This window comes from Xiphophorus hellerii, chromosome 23, assembly GCF_003331165.1.
Source record: "Xiphophorus hellerii strain 12219 chromosome 23, Xiphophorus_hellerii-4.1, whole genome shotgun sequence".
NCBI classification, from domain to species: Eukaryota; Metazoa; Chordata; class Actinopteri; order Cyprinodontiformes; family Poeciliidae; genus Xiphophorus; species Xiphophorus hellerii.
Window position 1 is genome coordinate 23039195 of NC_045694.1, and position 19436 is coordinate 23058630.

Consider the following 19436-nt stretch of genomic DNA (forward strand, 5'->3'; position numbering starts at 1 on the left):
ATTGGGATGAACGTGCGTGTCCTCCCAGTGTACTCCCAATTATTCCTACAGTCTCCCTGCTAATCTGCTCCTAAGTATAAATTTGTGTGCTTAAAGTGTCTTCATCCTTCGTATCAGTGTCAAGTAATAGCAACCTGTCCATGGTGGATCCTGCCCCTGGCCCGGTGACCGCCCTCCTCTCAACCCTGTATCATATTTCAATATATATTCCTTTTTCCAGTGCATGTCCCTCCAGAATCCAGCATGTTAGAACAAAGTCACTCCGAATACATCAGCAATGAACTCCCCATGTGATCATGCAATTGGCTATGCAAGGCTGCAGGACATGGATCATTTATTCTCTCTCCTTTTCTCTGTGTGTGTGTGTGGCCTTGTTTTTGATACAGTATGAGGACCCTTTTCCAAACAAATACTACATTGTGGGGACTGACTGTTCCTCATGGGGCCCAAAGCCCAGACCCCATGAGAAGAAAAGCTGTTTTTAGGCTATGGGCTAGATTTAGTACTAAGGTATGAATTGATTTTAGGTTTGGGGTTAGGAATGCACTGGTAATTAAGTTAAGTTTGAAGTCAATGCAAAGTCCTTGTGAAGATAGAAAGACATAGTATGTGTGGTGAGAAAGACAGATATGCAAGTATTTAATAGCAACAGATGAGAAATAGAAATGGGTGGAGATTGTAGTGTAGCATTACACTGGGAATTGTATTTGTGTGTGTGCAAGGTTGCATTTACATTCCTCTGTGGATGAACAAAGCTTAGGGATTGTGAGACCTGATGAAGAATGTTGCTGATCAGGCCCACTGATAGTGGACACATGGCCTCGGTGTGACTCACAAACAAAAAGAACATTACCTCCAAAAGAAAAACAACGGGCGAGTGACTGGGTTAAAACAATGGAGCAATAGATTAGGAGGAGTGCCACAGAAACATGATCGTAGCTCTGTCATGTGATCGGTAGCACCGTTTCTGCTGATTGTGCCTGTTTTATATCACTTGGCAAACTCATGGACTAGCAGCAAGACAGCATCCCAAAATGTTTTGTTTTTTTTGTCAGCTATGGACAACTGGCGCCTTTGCAGACAGTGACAACGTTGTGTTGACATGATGGCCTCTTGCCCTTCTGCCTCCCGTGAACAGGAAGGCTACCTTCCTGTTTTGCTGCCGCATCAGTTTGGTGGACAAAAGCACAATGAGGGACTGACACAGTCCCTCATTAATAGCAACAATTACAAACTAACTATTTAAGGGACTGCCAAACAATGAGTATCACTCATGCACACATTCAGCTAAACCTCATTTGAGTTATTCATTTCCAATAACAAGCATTACAAGCCATGACCAATGCCAAACCAGCAAATAATCAAGGTTACCTTCAAAAACAAGTATGAGGAGCGTGGCTGTGCAACATTACACTTGAGAAACTAGCCAACAAACTTTGCATTAGAATTTTTAAAAAAGGATTAAGAGGATAGAAATAGGACTTATGAAACTTCTAAATCCAGATCCTGAAAAAGTAAGACTGCAGCTGAGGGAGAATGCTGCGCCTCTCATATCCCGCCATTGTCCATCTTCCGAAAAGCCTCGGAACGAGGGCTTCCTCAGGACATGGAGAGAGAACAACTTGGCTGTTTTATAAAAAAAAAACAACACTGGCTTAATTTAGATGAGGTAAAACGGAAAAAAAATCTGGAATAAGTTTGTCATTTAGCACGCGTTCATCTTTTTACATGTGCCAGAAGGATATAAAGGTGAATTACAGCTGAGGGTATAATAATGCAGTCAACATCAAAGCTACTACAACTTAGGAGGAAGACTACTTGTCAAGTTCTGTCAGAGGCCACAGGGGCTGACAGTGCAGAAATAGAGTCCAGGCGTGGAGGAAAGTACATTAAGAGATTCAGGGTAGGGAAGCACAGTGTAGGAGCTTGGGTAGATAGGCTCTCTGACGAACAGGGTCTTCACAAGTTTCTTGTTTTGTTAGGTCATTCTACACATGTAAAGAGTCTGGACTGCAGTTAGCATGACGTAGACACTGCTAGCTGATGATCCATTGATGACAGGAATGAGCGAGTCCTGATATAAGCAACAGAGAGGGGAGTAAAGGGAAGATGTTAAGCACTTTGTTGACTAATGTCATTGAGTTGATTTGATGCAGACCACTGAGGATGTCCAATGGAGTTCAATGAGCAGAGGGGTGACGTTTGCTCTTTCAGGCATATAGAAAAACAAAGGTACTGCGTCATTCTTAATCTGCAAAGGTTTTATAGCACAGGCTGGGAGATCAGGTAAGATGGCATTGTGACAAGCAATTTGCCAAAATTGTTATGCCACACACTGTCAGTTGCAATTGTTTTTAAACTTTGACTTGGTCTCTCTTTAAAAAGGAAAACACTTGGTTATTAACCATTAAATTGTAACTGAGGTTCACGATTGACATCCTTCTGGAAGGTGAACTTCTGATTTTGCTTCCTCTAACTGGTTCTCTTCAAACATTGCCCTGTAATTCCAGTCACCCTTCAACAAACTCTGACTATTTGTCGCTGCTGAAGCAACACATTACACGGCATGATGCTACCACCTCCGTACGTCAGTAGGAACGATGTGTTCAGGTTGATGTTTAGCATTTGTTGCATGCAGGCCACAAATTTACATTTTTTGTTGCATAATATGACATTATTCCAATTGTTTCCTATGTCCCCTAAATGGTCTGAGATAAACTTTTCTTTGTGACTTTACAAGTGCAATTTTTATAAAGGGCAGATTTGTTAAATGTCTGATTAGTGGTTTATTTATTGACAGGTTTCCACATGGTAACTTTGAAGCTACATAATATCTTTCTTCTCCTCTATTAGTCACTACTTAGTGCTTGTCTGTCACATTTAATCCTGATTAAAACTGTGTATTATTACCAACATGTTTGTGGCAGTAAAGAGACAAGATCTGAACACTTTCAAATAAAATAAATACTTCTGAGAGGCACTGTTCTTTATGTACATTTAAAAAAGAAGAATTAGCTGTTAACTTCATGTCTAGTCATCTGCATTTCCCTTTGTCAATCTATCTCAGGGCTGTTTAATTTATCAGAGTTGATGTTGTATTAAACAGGCTTCCAGTTTGAAGGCCGAGGTGCCAACAGCGGATGGGTGTTGCACTGTTAGATGAAGATCTTTACGCAACAATACCCATGAACCCATTTAAGTAAACAGAAGGCAAAGCTACAAGTGCATAACATTTCTGCTCTTAGTCATCAAATGCTATAGACTAAAAAAAAGAATAGGAAACTTCAAGAGCACATTCTCTCCAGAGTTTTGCTTTAGCTTTCCAGTGCCAGTAAAATGCTAATTATTATCTTTCTGGCATTAAATAAAGTATTTTACAAAAACTGAGTTGTACCTTTTCAGATTTAAAATGGAATAAATAAATAAATAAAACAGCTTTAAGTCAGACTTACTGTATATTGTTGTGATGTAACTTCAGAGAACGGTTTCAGCCATCTAACCCTTCTTCAGCAAGACTTCATCCGTAAACAATCCAATTAACCAATTTGCTTACGTCTGTTTTCCAGAAGAGGGCGGTGTCACAACAGTTTTAACAGGAAACTCTGCCGGACACAATGGAAACATGAAGGCGTTTTTAGAAAAAATATATATATATCGCTTCCTCTATCCATTTGCTATTTTCCTCACATATCATTGTCGTAATTTTGATCTTTGAAAAGTGATTTGTATTACACTGAATAACTGATGAGGCCTGACATTTCTGCTGACACTTATAGCAACTCTGCCATCATCAGTCCAAGTCAGACGATTGATAATCTAACACTTCCTATCGTGACTTTTAGGACAATATTTTCGTTTTCCTTTTTAAAAGCAAAGAGTGGCGTCGCTACGAGAGAGGATGAAAGTGAGAATAGTAAATCTAACGTCAGAGCCGGAGTAAAAACCGCGAAGAGTGCGGTTCTTTTCACAATAAAATCACTGTTTACTTTATTTTCACTTTTTGTTACTGAATTGTGAACGAATAATAAAAGTTTCACCACTGATAGATAGATAGATAGATAGATAGATAGATAGATAGATAGATAGATAGATAGATAGATAGATAGATAGATAGATAGATAGATAGATAGATAGATAGATAGATAGATAGATAGATAGATAGATAGATAGATAGATAGATAGATAGATATTTCATCTGTCTACCTATAGTTGACGCTCTCTTTCACCCCCTCCCGTCCCTCTCTGTTTCTCTTTTACTCTCTCTTTCTCTCTCCTTCTCTATCTCTCTGTCTCTTTGTCTGCCTGTCTGTCAATCACACCCAATCGTAAGCGACTGCTCCCTTATTTTGAAAGGTCAGTGCGCACACAGTATCCGGACCCAGTATTGACGGCACTTGAGAGGCGCACGCACGGGGACACGCCGGAGGAGCGCGGCGGAGCTGGAGGAAGAGGAGGGAGGGGGCTGTATCGGGCGAGAGTAAAAATGTGAAGGTGGAATCCAAGTGAGCAGCGTCGTTTTCTGGTCTGTAGAATCTGTCTGACTGGAGGGAAAATAATAACTATTTAAAAAAAAAAACACACACACACACACACAGGAGACCTTGGCACAGCAGGAGCGGGAGCTTTATTTTTATCCTACAGCTGCTTACGGGAATAATCCTCGCTAAGAATTCTTTGTTTATATTTGTGTGTCCCTCTTTCTGCCAGTGTCTACACCTTCACATGTAATTGACTGGAAGGAGCGGTGCCGAGAGTGAGGATCGCAACCCGCGATTGGAGGATATTGTTTTATTAACTGCACAATGTGAATATCTCCTCGTGCTTTATGGGATTATTTTTGGCCGAAGCAGCTTTGTTTTGGATAAGGACGCATTGGGCATCATGAGTTCCAGTGGTAAGTCCATTCTTGCGCGCCTTATCTCTCCGCTTGGAGTGCAAGGACAGCGTAAACAATGATAAAACAAAAATAACCTATAGGAACCATCTATGTTATTTTGTTGTTAGTGGATGATATAGATAATCCGCATGTTTGTTTTATTTTTTGTATTTATCACAAAATTTAGCATTTCTATTATTTACAGATTATATAAAATAATTTCTTCTACAAACATTTACACAGAAAAAAAAAGTATTCTTATGCATCTTTAAAGCAAACTCAGAAAAGGTTAAACATGGGACTTTAAATACATCCAGGGGTCAGAGTTCACCCAGAAGCATTTCTTCAATTCTTCACTCACATAACAGAAGCTTGGACACACTCAGTGTCTGCCACCTCTCTTTCACCTCCTTCTGGGAGACCACTTTCAGCTCTTTCACACTGTCCCTGCCGGAGCAGCACACCTTGTAACTTGTGGGGGGTTCGCTGACCCGACCTCCCTGAATATCTATGTGTATGGCAGCATGTGACAAATAACCCTTACGACCTCAGGGGCCACTGACATCCTTACCCTAGAATGGCCCCAGGGACAGCTCTGATGCTGAGCTGACCTTGGATTAGCTGACTCTGACCCTGATCCTCTGTCCGCTGAATCAGGGCTTTCCCTGTATAGCTTGTGGTGAGCGTGTGCACACGTTTTCTGCATGCTTCCATTTTTGGTCTGCACAGAATTCACTGTGAGTTGATGCACAGGTGAGGTGGGCGAGTGTTTCATTGTGCAGGCTGGGAGAGGTGAATGTGCCCCAGGTGCTCAGAGGAGCACATGGGGCAGGATGGTGGCAGGAGCTTCCTGTCCAGTCCCTGGTCTCACTGCAGCATTCATAATCTAGCTTGTCATTCTGTGGCACTACATTATTCTAAACTCAGCTGAGCCTTGCCTGATTTGTAGGGAATGTTGCCTTGATTCCCAGGAAGGGTGTTGCTTCTTCCCACTCTCTTGAGAAAATGAGAATAAATCTTTTGTTAAGATCTCTGAGTGTCTTTTGTTTCTCTTCCTTACGTGACACATGGAGGGGGAGCAGCACCTCCAGGCAACATGTGGGGTGCTGTCACACGAGTCCTTGTGTTTTGCACACAAGATTGCCCAGCATGCATTGTCACAGCTGGCAGAGAGTTGGTGGAACATGTGTCTGTTCCCCGGCTTAAAGCTTGTGACCTGTAGAAAGAATTTTTTTTTTCACTGTTCCCCTTTTGGTGTCAGTCAAGCATATGTTGCTGTCTGCCTCCAGTGCTTTTAGGGTTTGGACATGACAGGGCCTGTTGGGGTGCACTGGGTGCACTGTTTTCTGTTCCACTGGGTGTGATCAGCCAATGGCCATCGACGCACTCGGAGCAGTTGCACATCACCACAACCTAGTTTGCTGAATTTGGGTGTATTTACGTCATTCTGCAGGATCTACACATGGCTAGGTGTGGAAAAAAGTATTAATCCGTGCAACAGATTAAGATCTTTCTTTTTGGCACACTCAGTTTCTACACTAGGGAGTGATAAAGCACAAGTAGATCAATATACAGATCATTGAGTTCAGGGAGCCAGGGGCTTTTTGCAGCGCCATTTATCACAGGCAGCACTGACACTTCTCTCCCTCCCTCAGTTTGATGTCCAGAGCAACATTTTTCAATGTAAGACAAAACATATCTAGAAGCAATTGAGATTTTTAGTGTATTATGTTGAGACTTCTGCACATCCCCATGCTCTGTATCACCCCAAAGTTGCACATCATGCCACTTTGCCATCACAAACGATTGCCTTAATATAAAAAAAAAGATGCATAAAAAAAAAAAATCATCCCGTGATCTGTTGTAACCGTGGAGGGCATGTCAAATACACCAAATGCACCAGCTTACAGGATGGTGTCTTACAAAACTCAGCCTTTATGGGTTTTGTAAAAGGTAAAAGTTTTGGTGAACTTCACTTTGATGTCTAGATAGTCTTGCCATTCCTTATGTTTTGTTCTTAATATACAAAACATAAACAAACAAAAGTTTGGCCACACAGGTGTGTCCAAACTTTTGGTCTGTACTGTACATCTACTCAAAATCTTGCGTATGTTGCAAAAAAAAAAAAGTTATCTATCAAAACAATAAATGAATTCTCAGCCCTTAGAAGAAGAAACTGATATTCACTTGGATTGATGCATCTCTACTTTGACACCTGTGGCAGTAAAATAAATCAAAAAAATCACGTGGATCTTGAAAACAGAATGGAAAAAGCGAAACCTCAAATGACAAACGGAAATTTGTATTAGATTATATAAAATTTTATGTTTTAATATAACTGTATAATTATAGTCATGGCATAATAATTGTAACTGTAATAATACATGCAAGTTATTTCAAGATGACTGGAACATTTTGGTTTTATCATTTCCGCACCAAGCACATCTGCAGCAGTTAGACAGAGGACTCAGAAGTTATAAAAACCTACATGTGTTGCGTTGATGTCCAGGTTCTCTGTAATTATATATTTGAAATAAGTGCAGTACAAAAAAAAATAAAATAAGACTTTAGAAGGTGTTACATGCTGGCAGTGCTTTTTATATGTGAAATAGTCACAAGGAAGAGTAGACCAGGCTGATGTGCTAGCATAATTAACAAATCATATTTCTCATTTGTTTTCTATGCAGGAGTAACATTTAAGCAAGGCAGTAATGGACCAATCACTTTTCTTACAGCCTGTATGAGAGTTAAATTTAGTTGCATTTCTTGTGGTGTGCACATCAGGCCACAGGGAAGTTACAGCATGGGTTAGGGCGGGTGTGTAGAAGCATCCAGTAGCTGCCAGAGCCTGACAATAGAACAGAAGCTGCACAACCAGAACAGCCAAAGGAAACATTTTATCATGTTCTTTTCTGGTTTGGTGAGGTGAGTTGCTTCAGTTGCAGCTTGCATTAGTCGTGGCAGAAATGCTTTATAGGCATTTGCTTTTTGCCGTAAAGGGATTTGTTGCATAATAACTAAATCTTCCCAACTAACCATTTGAAGGATCAGTCATGTTTGATTTTGAGGAAATTCATTCATTAGTAAATACCATGTCTATTTACTCACCACCAGTTGTAAAAACATTAGATATTGTAATGCTGGGTGTGCTTTGTGTGGTGCTCAGTATGACTTAAGCATCTAATCATCCACAAACTAGACCTTGCCGCCATCCAATATTAATAGTCTTCAAAAATAACTTTTTAAAGGGCGCAACAGTGTTGTACATCTGGAAAATTCTCATGTGCAGCACTCTGTGACTCAAGTAGAACTTATCTGAATGTGTCCACAGTGCAAAATTTCACATTTCTCTCATGCCAAATGACAAATGAGTCTTCTTAAAGTTGCAGGAGAGGGGCGAGATGGTAGTGTTACTTATAACACTAATGGGCCTTCACAATGTGATGCTGAGTTGAGAACGACAAATAACTTCAGGGTTATGGTTTAGGCATTATAATTTCAAAAACACTTTTGTGTTTTCATGGATTCATATCAATAAAACCAATGAGTCAGCGCTACAAAACAACTCTGCATGCACAGACTAAGGGCTATTTAGAGAGGCAAATGAAACCAATACATATGTTTCTGAACTAAGTACCCAGAGAGAACTCACACATGCACAAGGAGAACATTCCAAGCTCAGGCAGATGCTACTGTACATACATTACTGTAAGTGTAGCACATACGATGTGGGCCAAGCACATCTGAGTAGCATATTTGTCGTTCAAGGACGTACATAAGTAGCACACTGACAGACGGGGTGTACAAATGTAAACCTACATAAGACCTGCGATATTAAATGATGGATTGTTTCTGAGCGGTGGGGAATCATCTGGAAACTGGGGGTAGATGGAAGCGAGAGCTATACCGTCTATGATTGCTGAGCTGCTTCCTCATCTGGTGCACAGTCCAAACCAGAGCCAAATACCATTCATCACTGCACGATTCCAGGTGCCTTAGTTCAATAACACAGAGAACAAAGGCGGGAGCTTTGACTGCACAGATGAAAACCGCAGATGCTGGGAGGCAACCGCTGAATATTCATTTACAGTTGCACGCAACCGATGCAAAATCAGGCAGATGGGTTTTGTGGATTGTTAACAGCTACTGTCAAAGGGGTTTTACTTTTGTGCACGAGTAAAAGTCACCAAGAAAAGGAAAATATCAGACATAAACAAAAGGGTTCAGCATAATCAATTTGTTCTTAAAGTAATAGAACAGATTTGATGGTGCACTAAATTCAGTTCAATGTTCAACCACAGCTGTGTCCTGCTTCCTCTGACCTTGACTTCTGGACCAAGAAATCATTAAGACTGTGGGTAGCAGTCCGACCTTTATTCCTTTGCTCTGTGGAGTACTGGCATGTTTGTGTTACCACTGGACACCAGCGTGGCTTTGATGGCTGCTTCAACACAAGGTCCTGATGGAGATGAAGACAGATGAGGAGAGGGAAGGGCTGGAGAGGGAGACAGACGGGCCCTGATCAATGACTACATTAAATTACTGACAGGAAAGATGGATGGGCGTACTGCTCGGATGTTTTATGAAGAGCGGCAGCGATTTCAGAGGAAATTATTGCTCCATTGACAGAAAAATAAGTATTCTGTTTGTCAGACATTGATTGTGGTTATTTTTAACTAGTATTTTATGGATTTTGTTTAGTGAATTTATGTGACAAAACGAGAACTTTAAGGTCTTTTATATACAAATCTAAAACACATAAAAGCTGTGATGTCTTTTAGTGCTTTTAATTCTCTCATTGAAAACACTAAAGCCTTTTAGCTGTTCTGCTTTTGATAAAGTAAAAAACAAAAATGCAGGTATTACATTGAGAATTAGTTGGGCTATTTGCTTAAGAGACCAGCCTGCCGTCATGCTACTCATAGCTGGCTGGCTTCCATTTCAATACAGTGTTAAGTTAAGAGCAATAGTAGGACAGCCTTCCAATTCCTCACAATAACAATATGTTTTCAAGTGGAAATGCATAAATTGATTCTTTTTGTAATGGAAATAGAATCAAATAAACCTACTCTTAGCCAGCTAACGAGCAGTGCAGTGGGTACAGGGACCATAGTTTGAGAGAGTTGATATATAAATGGGAACAAAGATGCCAATTACTCATTTATTTCTTTATTTTATTTTGGCTGAAATGGCTCTCCATAATAGGGTGTTTTATGCTAACCACACTACAATCCCATTTTTAAATCAAACTTGTAGAGGAATTTAATATTTTTACAGAACAGTTTTAAAGTTATTTCTTTGGCCTTGAGTTGAACAACTGACTGCATATTGCAGCACTGCACTTCACAATGGAGTTTTGTGACTCCATACCATAACAACTGATTGGTACTATTAAACATCTTGCATGTCTGTTAACTAGTATAATTGAGAAGATATAATTTATGTTTATTATGCATTGTGATGAAGTGCTTAGTGTTGGAATGAGGAGGAGCTTCTTAAACAGAGGTAGAGGCCAATTTCAAAGCATCAAATTGCAACGTCAAATTTTTTATTTGATATATACAGCATTTTTATACTAACTGAAGGTGACATAGTTACTTGAGTGTGCTACAAAATTGCACTGTGCGAAAAAATACATAATACTTCTTTAAAAGTACAAAAATGTATTTTTCCACTCTGTTGTATCTCACGTCTAACTCATCCCCACCATTCACACGGCATCCATTGTGACTGAACAACAATTACAGGTCAGAGGAAGAAATCACAGCAACCTCTCAGTCCCCAGGGACGCAGCCGGCCTCTCCGTACACAGCGCTGTCGTCCTGTGGATCCTGGAGGCTGTAATCTCCTGGGACACCCTGTGCTGAGGTGGAGTCAGTGGATTACACCTGTAGTCGAGCTGGTTATCATTAGAAGCATGACTCAACTGGTCGAGATAGGGTGGAGGGATTTTAAAAAATTTTTTTATAGAACTCTTTAATTGGTTTTGACACGAGAGAGATTTGTCTCAGTGAATGAAAATGGACACACCGTCATGGTTAGTTATGCAACACCTCAGCTCCTGAGCTGATTGTGTACTTAGAGTCTTTGTTCTTAGCTTCTCTTGAACACATGGTAAGTCAGAAAACATCTTATTGAACTTCTTTATATTATAACTTATACTTGACTTTATAATCACACCATAGCTTCCTGGTTGGAAGTAGGCATGGCTGATAAAAAAACTGCAAAAAAGGATCTGGTTTAACTTTCCTCTGTTTTGAAGTCCTTTTAAGTGGACACTGAGCTGCCACTTCCCCATTTCTTTCTATGCACTGCTACATTTTATTATATAGCATTTTTTGGGGGCTTTGTCATCCATCCCGAGCATCCGAAGTCTTTCTGGACTTAAAGCAAAGTGGCAACGCGCCTACACTTCATTAGACCAAACCATAATGCAACAGGTCAAACCAAGCAACAAAAACCTAAACAGAGAAACAGGAATAAGATTGTTAATCTAATTTACAAACTCATCTACATAACTAAATGGTTTTCAAAATAAAACATGTACTACAGGGCAAAACAAAAGCTTACTTTAGAGATAACCAAACGATGCAATGAAAAAAGGAAAACCCTCCATTTAGTAGAACTCAGTGATGCAATCAGTGACATCATCACGTAAGCAGGAAGTGCGGGGCTTGGCCCCTCCCATACACCTGCTCAGGCTGTTGCATCTAAAAGGAAGAAGCAATGGTGAGTAAAAAAAGAAAAAAACAAATAATTTACCAAAAATATGCCTTGAAAGAAAAGAAACATTCATCAAATGGCCCAGAAGTGTTAGCTTTGACTAAAACATATATATAAATGTAAATTGTAACGTGATGATACCACCTACAAACTCGGGATAATGAGTGAAGCAAAGTTGCAAAAGCAACGTTTAAATTAAAGCATTATGACCATTATGAAAGATTAAATGACTCAGAAATAAGAATAAGGGACAAGTGGCGAACACAATCTGAACCACTTCGTCACAGACCTCTATTACTTTTACTGGAGTAAAATGGTTTTAAAAGTGCAAGTTATAGGTGACATATCTATACAGTGGCTGACTGCTTACAAAATGTAATGTTTGCTCCTTGTTTCATAATTGGTTATTGGGTTACCACGAAAAACACTTTGAACTCCCCTGTTAATGAAAAATAAACTTGAAAGGGAACTACCTGAGTTAATGTCTCAACCAATCAAGATAAGTTATTGCTCTGAGTAAATTTAGCATTTGTGTAGTGTATAATTTTAGCCGACACCTACGTATTTAAATAAAATAAAAAACATCAAGAACAGTCGCTTTATTAGCTGCACCTTGTTAATATGTTCAAAAATAATTAAGTAGGCGTTGAAATTTAAACAATGCTCATTCGTTTTAAGGGGCTGAAAATGTGCCCAGACGTCCTTCACACGACTAGTCAGAATCATTAGAACAAAGCCAGATGGAGGCATGTTTTAACATGGTTCAGGCCAAATTGTAACCTTACCATCTGAATGCACAGCTGAAATCAAGAATCATCGAACCAGGCGACGTTTTCAATTACTTATTGTCCAGTTTTGGTGAAGTGTCCAGTGTAGCCTCAACGTCCTGTTTTTAGGGAGTTGACAGAAGCCGTGTATTTTGATGTTCTGCTGCTGTAGCCATTCTGCTTCAAAGTGTTGTGTGTTCAGAGTTTGAATTTTCCATACTTTGGTTGTGAGTGGAGTTTCTTTCTCTTTATGTATTGTCACTTTCTCTTCTGAACTCTGACATCAGTAAGGCATTTTCGTCCACACAAATGTCACTGTCTAGATATTTTCTCTTTTTTTGGACCGTTCTCTGTCAACCTGTGAAGTGGTTGTGTGTGAAGATCCCTGTATATTAGAAGCTCCTAAAATGCTCGAACCAATCCACGTGCCACCAACAACCAAGCCACTTTCAAAGTCACCTAGCTTGATTTGAACCTTTGCAGGTTTTGTTCACCAAGTATAGATGCTTAGATGCATTAAGCTGCTGCCATATTTGGCTCTTTTACTTTTTGTGCAACAAGTATTTGGATGGTTGTGTATGATATGGAGGACAGTGAGGTTTGATGTGTTAAATGATTGTGGAAACAGCAAAGTCATTGTCAATTAATTTTTTAAATAAAAGAACAGATTATGTCATTCATTTTTGTTATATTATTCTATGTTAATATCATAAAATCAGGCCAAATGGAGTGCTCGTATTTGATCTTCTATCTGAAGTTGGCTGGTATGGGAAGCATAGGATGTTACTGTGTGCTAGGGGTTTGTGTTATCCACATTTCAGAAGGTCAGCAGGGTAAATAATTGCCATCGTGTTTTTTCAAGGGATGATATCAGGCCGGCTTGTTCTTCCATTAGCCCACATTATCTCACATTCACACCTGATGGAATCACTGTTGTGCTTTTGGTTTAGCAAAACAAAAGAAAACACTTCCTTGAAACTTTCACTCGAACTGGCGGCTTGGCACTGATCAGGCCAGTTTGTTTTTCCCAGAGGTCCCGGCAGCATTGTCAGAGAAACAATGAACTTACAGAGAGTCAGCTGTGGGAGACGTGGTATGGGTTGCAATTGTTGTTACTTATTTCTCACAGTCACGCTCTTCTCCTGGTTGGGAAAATAAACAACCATGGCCATTATATCGATTTATGCCTTTAGGCATAGTCTGTGAAAATATGCATTGCTTTTTTTTTCAAAAAGCATAATGTGCATCTGTTTTTTTCAGACTTACTGGTTCTATAAAACAACATAAATGCTTGTAAAAAAAAACAAACCAACAAAAAAGATCTGTTTTATGTGTATTTTAATGTTTCAAGGCAGAGTCGGTTCTCTTTCTAATCGTCACCTGCTTGGTCTTGCTAAAAGCCTACACACCAAAAAACCCATGGTGCTGACGTTCTTCCACACAGAAAAAAATCCAACAACTTTTGTGCCAAGTACGGAGTTGAGATTATTAAATGCAATATAAGGACACCAAATATGATAGCCTGCCTTTTTATGTGAGAAATTTGAAGCTTCACCTTAAGTCTTCTCAGCAGTCCAGCTTACCAGGATATATCCAAAAGGAAGTCGAGAGACACCGTTAGCTTTGCAACAACGCAAATCACCTGAAGGCCACTATCAAAGCAACACAAGCTTCCATTACACCTCAGCATTGCTGCACCGACACAGTAAATCATGCAAAACAAGACCCAAAAAAGTATTGGGTGCTTACAAATCAACATACATATTGCATTCTGACATTTATATTTAAAATATAATTTCACTTGACCTTTTATAATATTAAAAAAAAATTGAGACATTGAATTATGTGTTTTTATTATCTGTAAACCATCATCAAAATTACAGGAAATTTAAATCATTTACATAGCTCCAAAGTTACTTTGAGAAGATTTTTTTTTTATTGCTTTCTGGTGCCAGAGAAAACAGTCAAACTTTCCAAGAGTTTTTTTTTTTAAGTTTTTTTTATATATACTTACAAAGACTCAACTGTGGGAGATGTGGTATGTTTTGCAATTGTTGTTGCTATAAACTGTGTTGAACAACTCTGAGAAACAGCCTTTATCAAAAACACAGAATTTGGCATTCTGGGTAGAAAACAAATTTAAGCACAGATACTTCTATACGACTCAACCAATGCAAGTAGTGCATCAGCTTTGACCTTCTAAGTGGTGCAAGCCCTTTGGGATTAAGTTCGACAAGCAATCAGCTACTCTGTTGTGTCAGCCCACATCCTCGTCCCTCTCTAGCCGAAAAAGAAAAGTCCTTTGCCTAGATGACCATCCCAGCCTGTTACTCTGGCATCCCTTCTTTTCATTAATCTCAGTATAGAAGAACGATAAAGAAGAGGCAGGCGTTTTGACACATCGTCAATATTGTAATCTTTTCGGATGCCGTGAAATATGTTAATAGCTCAGATCCCCTGGCAGACCTAATCTAATAACCAAGAAATGCCAAACATCATTATGAACATTTGTTGAGACTAATATAAAAGGGGTTTGATATTTGTATTATGAGGGGATTTTGCTTTGTGGAAATCTTTTTTTTTTGTGTGGCTCAATATGAAGTAGCTATCGGGCTCGAAGGAGTCACATGTAAGCTGAAGCAGAATGAGGTGAGGAGATCGATGCGGTCAGTCAAGTGGTGGTGGAAGCATGAGTGTGTGAAAAATAGAGGTAGGGAGAGAGAGAGAGCCTGGAAGTAGCCCAGCGTATAGTTGTCAGACCTCACAGTTTTAGAACAAGTGTTGACAGGGCTGCAGACGGAGCTTATTGTGGAAGCTCCATGCAGCGCCACAGTCGGGACACAGACATGAAGGTACTGATCCTAACATTTTCAAACTATTTGAACCTTTTCGTAGTTTGACCTAATAAAACCACTGAGTTTTATTTGTTTTATTGGTACTCCATATGTCAGGCCAACATTAAAAAAATTGCACCTGATTGAGATATGGAGGTGGAAGGATAACTGAGTTTGAAATGTTTTGAGAAAAACAAATCCCGGAACGTTAGAATACAATGTAAAACCAGACTCCCTTGCCTTTCCAAACACACTAATGTGCTTTCATGTAAACTCTTGTAGTTCTGACTTATGGTTCGTTCACACCGAACACGTGTTGAGCGTCAGGTGCTTCCGGTTTACATTCAAAGTCTATTTGGAGGCCCGTCGAGGACCGTTGTGCTGCGTTTCAAGCGTCTAGCGTGCGCGATTTGAAACGTTTGAAGCATTTTATGCGTCCGACGCGCCGTCTAGACTTTGAATGTAAAACAGACGCGCCTGACGCTCAAAACGCATTTGGTGTGAACGCAGCAATAGTGCACGCCTTGAAGCGTCACACGCGTTTTTGACATGCGTAATGTTTGAACGCACCATTAGGGTTGTTTTCCTGCTGGAAGATGAACCTCAACCCCAGTCAAAAGTTTTTGCTGCCTCTAACAAGTTATGTTTTCCAATTAATTTTCCATTAATTTTCCCCAAAACTCTGAGCAATTTCCATGTCCCAGTAGAAGAAAATCATTCCCACACCATGAGTTTGTCACCACCGTGTTTTAACTTTAGGATGTTGTGTGCAGAGTTAGTTTACCTTTATTCGTGAAGTTCTCACTAACTATAAGGTTTTCACAGAATAGCTGTTTATATATTAATTGCTGACTGTTGGATTCTATTCATTACATGATTTCTAAATGATAATTTGCTGCACTATCTTTCACTCGACAGCTGGCCTGGGTTTCATGCAGTTGACCGATCACGCTTTTCCAAAGCTTGTAAAAAAAAACAACAACTTTCAATGCAGTGTATCAAACAGTCTACGTTTGATCTTTCAGATGGTACATTTAGGATGTTTTTATGTTCCGCAGCTCATCAGCAAGTCTCAACACGCAGCGAGCGGAGCTCTGAGCCAATCCGGTGTCAGCGGTGTCGAGAAGTATGCAAAGGGGAAGTGGTTCGCGTCCAAGACACTCACTTTCATGTCAAGTGCTTCACCTGCACCGGTAAGAAATTGGATTCCTTAAAGACGACAACACCACACAGTGATTGTGAAAGCAGAAAAAAAATCTGTAGTGTTTATGTTAAGAAAATATGTCATAGCATGCCCTTGCTTAGATGGTAATGGCCATAAGTATTTCCTTACCTTTTGTTAGAATGCCATTTTCTTTTTATGTTCAGAGATGACATGTTTTTCTTAGCCACATCAAATGCACACATGATAAGCCCTCCATCTCTTGGTGCACATGCTGAGTGCTGCTATTAGCTCTCAGTAGGGACTGAAATGTATCAGAGGGATCTTGCAGCGCACATGGGATCCTGGTAAGGTAGCTTGTTGTTGTCCTGGCAACCGAGAGAGGATTTACCTTTGCTTGTACATGCTTGCTTAATGCCACTGATGTAATTGGCTTTTCAGTGCTGCTGTATAAGAAGGTGCAGGTGATCTAGAGTGTATACAGTAGTGACATAACCAAATATCCTGTTACAGTAAGATGGCTCCTGTCCACTGTAATATGAAGCTCATTTAGTCGCCACTTCGCATCTATATTTAGAGTTTAGGAAAATCAGTTAGATGTAACTTTACTGTCTTCGGAAATATTTACTAGATAAGAATCCGTATGAGATGCTAGAAGTATATTTAACATTGAGAAAAATACCACAGTTTCATAGTTTTAAAAAGTTAACAAAAAAATTATTTACAGAACGGTGCATTTGTTTTTATTTGATATAATAAGAAAAAAAAACTAAACTGATAATATTGCAGGCAAAACAGTTTCATATTGCTGATTATTAATACAAATTTAGTAGAATTTATTCAAAAAAATAGACTGAGAAATTAGTTTGTGACTCTTATATCAACTGTATGTAAACTGTAAACCTTCCCCACCCCATCTGTAAACACACCACCTGCTAGTTTGCACTGACAGCAGCCTTCTTCTGAGGCCTGTCACGATAATGAATAAATCAATTAATTGCCCGATAAATTAAAACTATTGACCTCATTTTAATTATCGGTTTTATCGTCTCTTCTGGCCCTTTTCTCTTTCTGTTAATGACACTGAATGAAAAAAGACTCAACTCCGGTGCTCTCCACTGACTCCTCCCTTCCTCATTTCCTTAGTGTAAAGCCCAGCGCAGACAACACGATCTTAGAGCTGTCGGCCGATTGTCGGCCCATTTTCAAAACCTGACAGATCACACATTAGCCGACAGAAATCCTAGGTATAACTGTTCAATCGGGTTCAGTCCTGCCGTGTGGTGTCCAACAATGGGCACAAAATAATGACTACAAGTCCAGTTAACTAATTTTAAAATCAGGCATTAATCAATGCTTTACGAAAGCCTACCTGCAATGCATGTGGCTAGTGTCAGTCCTGATTGAATGAAAATCATTATAACCTATTTATGTCAAGTTAGCGAAAAACAGCTGAAAAGTCACCGGGTTTATCAACTGCGGTAGCAATTTCGCTCCAACTTCTCCCTTTGTCACTTCTATATTCTTTGCACGAAATGTTGAATAAACATTAATGTTGTTTTCACATATCATCTCCAATGTCCGCTGGACTTCGGGTTGGCTTGTCAGCTGTTTGGGATTCCCCTCCATGCTTTCCCCTCAGAAACCACGGAGGAGAATCATGCTTTCTGATTGGCTACCTGTCACATTCAACAGGCTGCGTTAACGTTCCCAGTCGGGGAAAACTCCTGATTTAGATCAGAGTGGCCACGACAATCTACAGTAATACACCACACACTACAGGATGGTCGGTTACGAAATCGCAAGCGACAATCTTAGAACGTTCTAAGATTGTCGTAAGGGGAAAATCGGGGCAAAAAATCGTGTAGTGTGAACTATTGCATCAGGTGGTCGGATGTCCCCATCTTCTCTATTTAAATGTAATTATTGCTGAAGGGCAATGTAGTATACAGACTTCATAATCTGCACTCTTTTGGTTGAATGCAGTATTTATTGAAGCTCTTAAATGAGCTTCAAATGTTATTTTAAACTATAGACCCATTGCAGCATGATTTCACCCACGCAAGTCTCCACCCCCATTTCCCTGCTAGACTTAAATGCAATCTCAATATATGAAATAAAAAGTGATGCAGTGTTTTGCTTTGAATTGTCTAAACTGTAACGAACTGAATGTTCTGCTCTGTGTGGGGGTAATGTTTGAGTGGTTTTGGTTCTGAATCATAATACAAAAAGTTGCGTTGTTGATTGCGTGTATCATAAAGCCGACAGAGAACGAGAAAAAAGAATGAGTGGTTTTGAGTTATTATTCCCATTGCATATCACTAAACAAATCATACCTACATCTCCAGGTTTCACTTTAACGAAATAGTTCTACCGTGGCAGCGCGGCTATGAACGGCATGTAAGAATATTCTGATTAGGTGGTGAAATAAATTTGTGTTGCAACCTTTTGTCGCAATAGTTTTGTAACATGTTTCGCAAATTACCTCATTTTGTTCAACATCCTCCATATAAAATTCAAACCAGTGCCAAATTATTGATGCAGCGTTTCTCTTCGGAACTAGACTAGTTCATCTGATTCCTCTTCAGTTACCGTCTCATTCACGGCTCGCCTCAAACTCTCTCTGTCACCATGTTGTTTGTTTCCTCTGTGCACTGTGATTGGTAGAAAATGTTCAGGTTGGGACGGGGAAGGGACTAGTGATGCATTAACAGGGTGTCGGATAAACCATACTCGCAGTGAATTTGACGGCGAAAGTTTATTATTTGAACGACAATTTATACTCGATGGTTGCGATGTAGCAATTTTAACTATCGTGAATTGAAAATATCGCGATACATCGAGTATACTCCATACATCGCCCAGCCCTAACTCAGTGACAATTCTCTCACACAGTGGTGTGATACTTCCTCTACTCTCCATATAAGCAATTTATTAATCACCCATGACTGACAAGTTGGAAAGAAATGTATATTTTGAATACTGTTTTCAAATCTGCATGCATTATGCTGGCAGTGAGAATTTGAATTTGCTCAAATTATCAGCATTGTTAAAGGCTTATGTGAACAGCTAAA

The 19436-nt window shown here is 39.6% G+C and overlaps 1 protein-coding gene across 12 annotated transcripts in view; it reads left to right on the forward strand.

Annotated features, from left to right (window-relative positions):
* Positions 1 to 4389: 4389 nt before the first annotated feature.
* ablim3 (actin binding LIM protein family, member 3) overlaps positions 4390 to 19436 on the forward strand; it is a 52012-nt gene continuing 36965 nt past the window's right edge. For 7 of the 12 annotated variants that reach the window (XR_004338056.1, XM_032555010.1, XM_032555013.1 and 4 more), the window contains exons 1-2: positions 4437 to 4894; positions 16259 to 16393. Coding sequence is in view for 11 of the 12 variants with exons in the window: in XM_032555010.1 (XP_032410901.1) it covers positions 4882 to 4894; positions 16259 to 16393 (148 nt within the window). In the remaining variant the exon portion in view is untranslated. Of the gene's footprint in view, positions 4895 to 16258; positions 16394 to 19436 lie in introns of all 12 variants that reach the window. The other 5 variants (XM_032555014.1, XM_032555019.1, XM_032555021.1 and 2 more) reach the window with 3 other exon arrangements.